At 39.4% G+C, this 9,049-nt stretch overlaps 1 protein-coding gene across 3 annotated transcripts in view; it reads left to right on the plus strand.

Annotated features, from left to right (window-relative positions):
- LOC120915263 (myocardin-like) overlaps nucleotides 1-3,229 on the plus strand; it is a 63,216-nt gene extending 59,987 nt beyond the window's left edge. For all 3 annotated transcript variants that reach the window (XM_040325636.1, XM_040325637.1, XM_040325638.1), the window contains one exon: nucleotides 1,024-3,229. In XM_040325636.1, the coding sequence (XP_040181570.1) occupies nucleotides 1,024-1,493 (470 nt within the window). In that variant the 3' untranslated portion in view covers nucleotides 1,494-3,229. The remainder of the gene's footprint in view (nucleotides 1-1,023) is intronic.
- Nucleotides 3,230-9,049: the final 5,820 nt, after the last annotated feature.

Raw genomic sequence — 9,049 nt, forward strand, 5'->3', positions numbered from 1 at the left:
ATACTCTCAAAGGGAAATCACATCTAGAGGGATCTAAAGCCCCGCAGGCGCAGCAGCTGTTTGATAATAATAAAACCACTCCCATACAGATTCACTTAGCACATGGTCACAGAAAAACAAACAGCTATTCCTTCAGAATAACAAAAGGTAGGAATCTTGAAGAAAGTTTGTTAAAATACTTGCAATATACATAGATCACCAAGAGGGGAATATTTTTTTCTCAACAAAAGTGGAATTGCTCTTACCATGTTAGCATGGTCACCTGCATAACTCCAACCTGCTGATAGTACAATGTCGGAACAAGAGCACTGTGAAGTTATCAACCCTCTCATACGTATCCGAACACCATTGACTAACAGCACTGTGTAAAACAGTAAATCCTGCTTATCTCATACTGCTAGCCCCCTGTCTCTTACTTGTCCCAGTTTTATTTTCCTGTACATTGAGCCATGACTAAATAAGTACGACACAGGACTAACAGGAATTGTATATTTCCCTGGGTTCAGTTTTAATAGGAACCTGCCAAACGAGAAATATGGGAGCTGCAATTACTGATGTGTTTTTGAAGGTGCAAGTTACAGGTCATATTTATCCTTCCTTCAGGACTTGGTGAGCCAATGACGTCAAATAAGCACATGTATACCTGGCGCCAGACATGTGGAGTGCACATACTTCCTGGGTGGTCAGTGACCCACCAAGTAGAAAAATAAGGATAAGGGTGACAGCCCCAAAACCCCAAACAACAACAAAAAAAATGTAGTAATGGCAGTTCCAACATTTCTATCCTGAGATATCCATTTTCGAAAACCATGGTGCCTAAGCCTAATGTCACTGCCCAAAAAAATGAGAAATCAATTTTGTGTTGGCTATTGCTTTATCACCTAATGATGATACAATTCCAGAGTATTTTTCGAGTTGACCCCAATCATTTACAAATATTTTTCATTTAGGCGGGACATAACATCTATGCCACTTTCATTAAGAATTTCTGTTCTAAAATATGGTCTCTTTTTTGCATTTCAGATGAATTAATGCATGTCGACAATGACATGGTGGATACCCTAAAGCCACAAAGCGATCTTCAAAATACATATGCAACTCAAAACAGAAATTTCACAAAGCAACTTCATTGCTGTATGGATTCCCAACCACCGCCAACTGTACCCAGTTCTACAATTCTGGAGTTTCCAGTGTGTGGAAATTATGATTTCCTGTCTGGCCAGGATAGTTTCTCAGTCATGTTTTCTCCTGATCACATTGAAATGCCATCTTCACCAGATCATCCAGAAAACATGTCCCCGTCATCCTCTTCTTCCTCATCATCTTGTGCTCCATTTGATCCAGCAGACTGGCTTGAAGCACTGACATCTGGATCCACTTCCAACTTTGGACCTAGTAGTCCCATGAATTCAAGTATATTTTCCACTGACATTTTTGACTCTCCAGACTTAAGTATTAACAGAATGATCGATTTAATGGTGGAACAGTGGTAATCGAAGAATTGGAAATGGACAAAATATACCAACTAACATTCACTCCTAAGTAACCAATAAAGAAAGATAATCTTTCTTTTGCAATAGTTTTTGCTAGCTGGAATAAATGGGGTGGAATGTGTGGTCAAAACTCAGGACATATGATAGGTGAGAATGCAAAAGATCGGGTCCCATCTGCTTCCTGTAGACACTATCTTGGCTGCACTAATACACAGTAGAAGTGATTACTGTTTAGAAGGATTCACTTTTGCTTTTGATCAAGGCTCCAAAATGCAAAAAAGGGTTCATTGTATACATTTCCACCTGTGGAGGAAATACAGTGTCCATTGCCTCTAAAATAACATCTAATGATATTAGATATCATGAAAATTGATATTTAAACACCAACATTGTCTTACCTTAATAACTGTGAAATACAATCTACTTTTGAACAAATTAAAAGCAAATTGTAAAACATTTTACATTACCAGCTTTTCCATGGCAGTTTATGAATTCTATATCAGGGCACACATTAATCGGCACACAGATAATAGGGAGTCTATTTATAAAGCAGATAATGTAACTTTCACTCGACATTCTCTAGTGTTGAATCATTCACTGTCATTTAAAACAGATGTACCTGGACTATTCACCTGCAATATTTGGTGAATGTCATATTCACTGCTTTATAAAGATGTCCTTAAGTGTCATTTAACAGGATAACAATGTTGCATTATAATATGGAGTAAAGACCATTGTTCAATGACTGTAATCTTTGTTAATCAAAACAATCTGTTGTGGTCAGAAAAGAAACTGGATATGAATGATTTCAGATGACATTTTAACTTATATGTATTATTTATACCAGTACAAAAGTTTAATATCTGTACTGTTTTTTTTTTTTTTTCATTTTGTTGCTTATTGTAATAATTTTAATATACAGGTGAAATATATACCTGCTGTATTTATTCTATGAGATTATCACAGAGATCATAAAATTAGGATCTGGTTCCAAACAAAATATTAGGAACATCAATAAGGTTCTGTTTTTTTGTAACCTATAGCATCCAGTCTTATACCAGCTTTTAGGAAGTAAGAGTAGTTAAAGCGGTTCTTTGCCTGGTTTGAAAAAAATTAAATAAAATAAAAGTCAGCGGCTTCAAATACCGTAGCTGCTGACTTTTAATAAAAGGACACTCACCTGTCCATGGGTCCAACGACTGACTCACCGGAACCGGTTCTTCGCTGGCTGTGATTCCGAGCTGCTCAGCGCCTTGTGAATGGTCCCGTAGTCTTCTGGGACCTGTGACGTGTCCCAGAAGGTTGTGAGTGGGGAGGGGGGGAGAACTTCCGGTGGACCGCCAAACCGGAAGGGGAGAGCGAGTACCTGTCAAAACCGTGCATAAAGCGAAACTTCTTCTTTAGGGTGAAGTTCCGCTTTAGGCAAAGCAGGGCTGTGGTTGGTTGCTGTTGGAGGCCACACAGTCTGAATCTTTTTTTTGAAGTAACACCCAGTATGGTTTTGATTAGATGGCTCCTTAAAGGAGATTGAAACTTACAGGTAAAAAGCTTTTGTTGCCAAAGGTGACAAAAGCATCAGGAGTGTTCCAGTAGTTTGTACTGGATAGCACAATTTTGGTTTGTATGTAAGATGGATGTAGGATAGTTGACAGGTATACAAGTTTGATTCATGGTTTTGCAAGCTACATGAAAATAACAAAAGCCTCTGCAAAGTAAATGTGTCGTTATTAATCATGTACAACTGTGGCGAGTAGTATTTTGGTGCATTACTGTTACTTTTGTATTTGAACTGCGTGCAGCAGATCTCAGTTTTCAAAATGTCTTTCAGCCCTGGTTCACACTGGGCTGCGGGAGTGAAGCTGTGCGAGTTCAGCTGAACTCACACAATTTTACTCCCGCTGGCAGTCCCGATTTCGGCCGCGATTTAAGAGACATCTGTGCAGGTTTCTGCACAGATGTCAATGTAAATCGCGGCCCGAAATCGCAAAAAGTAGTACAGGAACTAGTTTTTAAAATCTGTGCGGCCGATTTGAGATGCGATTTCACATGTGAAATCGCATCTCAAATCGAAGCAAATCGTACCCAGTGTGAACCTGGGCTGCAGGATCTAAATGAGAGTCTAGTGTCTCTTTATAATAGGTTAACCTCAAACCCCCACAGGGAATAATCTGGCTGACATAGAAAATTCCTATTTCACTTTGATACCTGAGGCATCATGTCCTCAGTCCTGGAGGTAAGCCTTATATTTTTGTAAACTGTGACATGCAATTCCGCAGAAACTTTTTTGCTGTATATGACTTTATATGGCAAGGGCTTTCTGCTTCAGATAGGTCACTGTGGGAACATGATGGGCTATAAAAAAACATCATATAAGTAAACTAACATACCATTTTATTCATGCCCTTTGCTATTGACAGGTTTAAATTAAATTGAGGTGTTATCCTCAAACCACTGTATCACTGTCTTAGTTAGTAATATAAATAAGGGCAATTTAGTGTATTTTGTTGATGATCATGATTGTCACATACTTACATCATGTAGCTCATTTAACTGTATTGCTCAGCAGTGATCTTATGAATTTACATTATTAACCTTTCAAAACTAATACCCACTGTATCCATCAGCCAATTACACAGGCTATCCTCATAAGAAGAAAATTCACAATCTGATTCTTTTGCTTACATTGCTGTGCAAATTGCAATCTAACCATTGGTGCCTAATAGCTTCAGTCTATTTGAAAAGTTAGATCTTATTCCAATATTGCCCATCAGGTAGCACTGCAGAAAAACGTTGTAATTGCAGCTACCTAATTAGGCATCGAGTTGTAACAAATTTGTGTTTCTTTAGTTAATTAAAGCAAATTTATTGACATAAAAAATAATACACACATATACAATAATGGGCCTCTAAACGTAAAACACAATGTTTATTTTCCGCAGAGTACATTTCTATTCAACCATGCTGAATAGCACTTTTTATAAAACAGCTACTCAAATATATCTGTATTTCTGCTGAGCTGATTAAACTGTAAGAAATTAAAATTGTTGATATATCTTTATCATAAGGTGATATTTTAGGTTTTGAATATATAATTACAGTAAAGGGGCTGCTTGCCATTTAAGCCTCGTACACACGCTCAGTTTACTCGGCAAGAAAACTGCTGACAGAGCTTTCTTACCTAGTATACCAAACGTGTGTACGAGGCTTTCAGGTTTCTCATCGCGAAAACTGCCTAAAATCTCGACGAGAAAAATAGAGAACATGTTCTCTATTTTCTCGGCAGTGTTTATCTGCTGAAAAAAACGAGAGTGTGTATACTTACCTGTCGCCATGAAAACCCACGCATGCTCAAAATGACTATGACGCATGCGTGGTAGCTACCTAGGCATAGGTAGGGCGCAGCAAGATGGCGGTGACAGCATCGGATGTGACGTCATCGCGTTCTTGCCATTCAAAAGAACCGCGGTTCTTTTGAAAGGAGTGTCTGTACACTCGGGTGGGAAGAGATTCTTGCCAAAAATCTCGTCAGGAAAAACAAGGGTTTTTTCCTGACGAGATTCTTGCCCTTGTGTACAGGCCTTAAGTGTAGAAACTGCTATCCTTTCTCCACATGCCATTGCAGTGTTTACTCCTCAGGAGTAAAACCTTGTACACTATAGTAGCTTTTTCTTATTCAACTCAGTAGGTTGAACAGAAAAAAAACTGGTAGCTCAGGCCGGAGCTTCTGTACTGACAATCCAATATTAATACAGCGATTTTTCCCCAATTGTGCTATTGTATTCTGACAAGGGAACCCCCCCGCCAGAACACTTCGGTCAGTGCTCTCACCCATAGGCTGAGAGTGCTGATTGGGAGCTGACTGGCAGACCTTTTTTGGTCATGCCCCTTCGACAGAAGCTGGCTTCTGTTGGACTGACTCCAGTACACACGGGCCGAATGTGGGCCAGTTTCTATTGAACCAGCTGATGTTGCCCAACATTCACACCATGTGTACTAGGCTTTAGGCAGCACTCCACGGACTTGAAATCTGAACACACAGTGATAAGGGTTTATTTGGATGAGGCACAAGCTCCTGAGGAAGTTGAGCTTGTTGTCTTATTTAAAATTGAGAATGGGTACTACTATCCTCGCTCCACATGACATTGTAATGTTTACTCCTCAGGTAAAAGCAGCAATCAAGGGACTTGAAAGGTGAACACTCAGTGATAAGATTTATTTTGATGAGGCACAAGCTCCTGAGGAAGTCGACCTTGTGTCCCACTGAGATAAAACCTTATCAGTGAGTGTTCACCTATCATGTCCTGTCTTATCTTTGGAAATGTGTGTGTGTGTGTATATATATATATATATATATATATACCGTATATATACGGTATATATATATATATATATATATATATATATATATATATATATATATATATATATACACCAAAAAACAGAATATCTGTGTGAAGAACCTCAGATGGAGAGTTTTCAAACTCGATTGCTACAACCGATTCTGGGACAGGAACGCTAAATGTTTGCAGCTGTTCTGAAAAACAGCCAAGAAGTAAAAATATAGTGGCTTTCATTCCAAGCTCCTTATACATGTATTTTATCTGCACAGTTGCAGTATGTAACAGCAGACATTTCTAAAGGGAGATTCTTTATTAATTTCACATTTGCCAGGCAGTTTCACTTGCCAACCATGCCCATTGAAATAAATAGGACCATGACAAAAACACATTGGGATAAAAGAGCAGGTGTTCAGTAGGTGGTTGGGTCAGCTGAGCACCTGTAAATTGGCTCTAAACCATCTCTGAAAAGCAATTCACCTTAGCTAACTCTTCGTAGTTTATAACCACTGAACATGTGAACAAGCACTTCATGCAAATGTGAATAATATATATGTACCGGTGTATATATATATATATATATATATATATATATATATATATATATATATATATTTATATATAATTGTATATATATATACAGTATATATATATATATATATATATATATATATATATATATATATATATATTATAACACAGTCCTACAACAGCATTTGTAACTCTGTTCAGCCAGTCCTGTACAGTAGTTTAGGCACCCCTGCCAGAGCACCATGTCTACTACATTGATTGAATAAAAGATGCAGCAGCACAATGCTATGGTCATGTATGTGCTTCATCCTGTTTGACAGCTTCAAGTGTTGGATGGACATTATGGTATATGTTGTAATGGTAAAGAGCAATAAAAAGTGTATGATAAGGGATGTTTGTAATATAGTCTCTGTATTTTTACTGTTACAAAAGTACTGGGTGGGCACTGATATGGTACAGTGCATATACATTTGCTTATGCATTTGGCCTCAGTGGTGGGATCTGTTCTCTGGAGCTCCTACCTTGTGATGCTCACTGTTAGGTTGAAGTAGAACTATAACCCCTGTCCAATTTTTTTTTCCCGCCATCTGTGTCCCATTGCAGAGATTTCCCTTCACTTCCTGTCCCATAGCCAAACAGGTAGCGAGAGGAAATTCCTGAAAATTAAGGGAATTCCTAGTGGACTACTAGGTCACCAGAATTAGTGTCCCCATGGGAAGATTTATTTTCAAATTTTGGGATTTTCTTTTACTTTCACTCTTAATGAAATGGTAAACAGGACAAACCGAGAGGGTGAATCTCCTTAATAGTGACGGAGAGGTTCGCGAACGCTAACTGCAAACTTTTTCAAATGTTCTCGAACCGCAAGTTTGCAGCGGGCCTTATTGACTTTAATGGCAGGCAAACATTAAAAACCTGCAGGTCATATTTGCAGCCACAAAATACTTACTAGCTGTGCACAAATAGTCCCACAACATGGACACTGACCAACCAGAAGTATTGAGCGAAAAACCGGATACAGAAATAAGTGTCGGCCATTACAGGCCCCAAAAATGAGCCGAAATGCATTTACCTGACAGCAAACAACTTTGTATTCTGTGGCTGGAGGTACATTAAGTTATTCACCGTATACAGGAGTAAGTGTCGGCCAGTACAGGCCCCAAAAATTAGCCCACAGGCGTTCACCTGACAGCAAACAACTTTGTATTCTGTCGCTGGAGGTACATTAGGCATTCACAGGATAAGGAAAAATGGAAAGAAACTGCGCTAAATTAACAGAAAGAAGAGAAGGGAAAGACCTGCAACATGGTCACAGTCTAATCCCTCCAGGTGCTGCGATTACTGTGTAAACAATAAATACAAGAGATAGCCATAAGAAAAATATAAATTGCGCTACCTCAACCACCCTTCTTGGCAAATGCAAACGCATGCAAGTGGGTAATCTCTAGTGCTATATGTGAAAGGCTGGCTGCTATATCGAAAAATTTACCTATAATGGCCACTAGAGTGCAACATGCAGCCACCTCAAAATCCCTCAGCAATCATAGTGATAGAGATTTCAAAGAAAAAAACAAATAAAAAACAAAAACAAATGCCATTTGGATCAAAAACCATCAACTAAAAATACATTTTGGCTTTGAATAGGTTAGTAAACAGTCCAAAATGTTGACAGTAGAGAGTCCATAAACAGCAGATAAGATGTCAAACATGCATCTGTGCCACATTAAAGGTTGGTTGTAAATGTGTCCAAAAAGAAAAGAGTGACATGTCCTCCACCAGACTTATAGATTGGCTTCTTACCGAATTCCCTTATGACAGGGGATCAAAAACAGCATATAATAGGTACCAATCTCGCAGTTTCAGATATGCAGTCCTGATGGATCTCGTTTCCCAAAAAATTTCAGTAGTATCAATGCACACCATGTAAGAAACGGTGACAGCTCCACATAGTGCATTAAATGTGTAGAAATGTATTTAAAAGGTTAAAATTGCACTTACAGTTATGCAGTTTAAAATGCGCCTTGAATTTAATGTGCCGGCCGGTACACAAAACTCTCAGGCACCCGTCCACTGGGGGAACGATAGGATCTTCTTGGGTGACGACAGCGCGCCGCTCGCCCTACGTCCGTTTTGTAAGGAAATTAGGCATTCAACGGACATAAAAGGCCTTTTATGCCGCTGTATTTACCTAAGACAGGGACCATGAATTGTTATGGGTGGTGGCGGATGTCTGTGGCCTGTCATGAGGAATTTGAATCAAACATGGTCTACTGGTCACATGTGTTGAATTCCTCTGAGATCCATGCCTCATTCATTTTTAGAAATGTGGGGTAGTCAACACTGTCGTGAGCTAGGCGAGTGCGCTTATCGGTCACGACCCCCCCTGCTGCACTAAACGTCCTTTCAGGCACGACACTGGACAAGGGGCCAACAGTTCCATTGCAAATTGTGCAAGCTCTGGCCAGAGGTCAAGCCTGCCCACCCAGTAGTCCAGGGGTTCATCACTTCTCAGTGTGTCCACATCGGCCGTTAACCCGATGTAGTCGAACACCTGTTGGTCTAGGCGTTCCCTGATGCTGGACCTGGAGGACAGCTATCGATGGGTCGGCTGAAAGAATTATCTCATATCATTAGTGACCAACACATCTTCAAACTGCCCTCTTCTTGCAGGCGCTGTTTGATTGGTAC

Source organism: Rana temporaria, chromosome 10 (assembly GCF_905171775.1).
Source record: "Rana temporaria chromosome 10, aRanTem1.1, whole genome shotgun sequence".
In the NCBI taxonomy this organism is placed as follows: domain Eukaryota; kingdom Metazoa; phylum Chordata; class Amphibia; order Anura; family Ranidae; genus Rana; species Rana temporaria.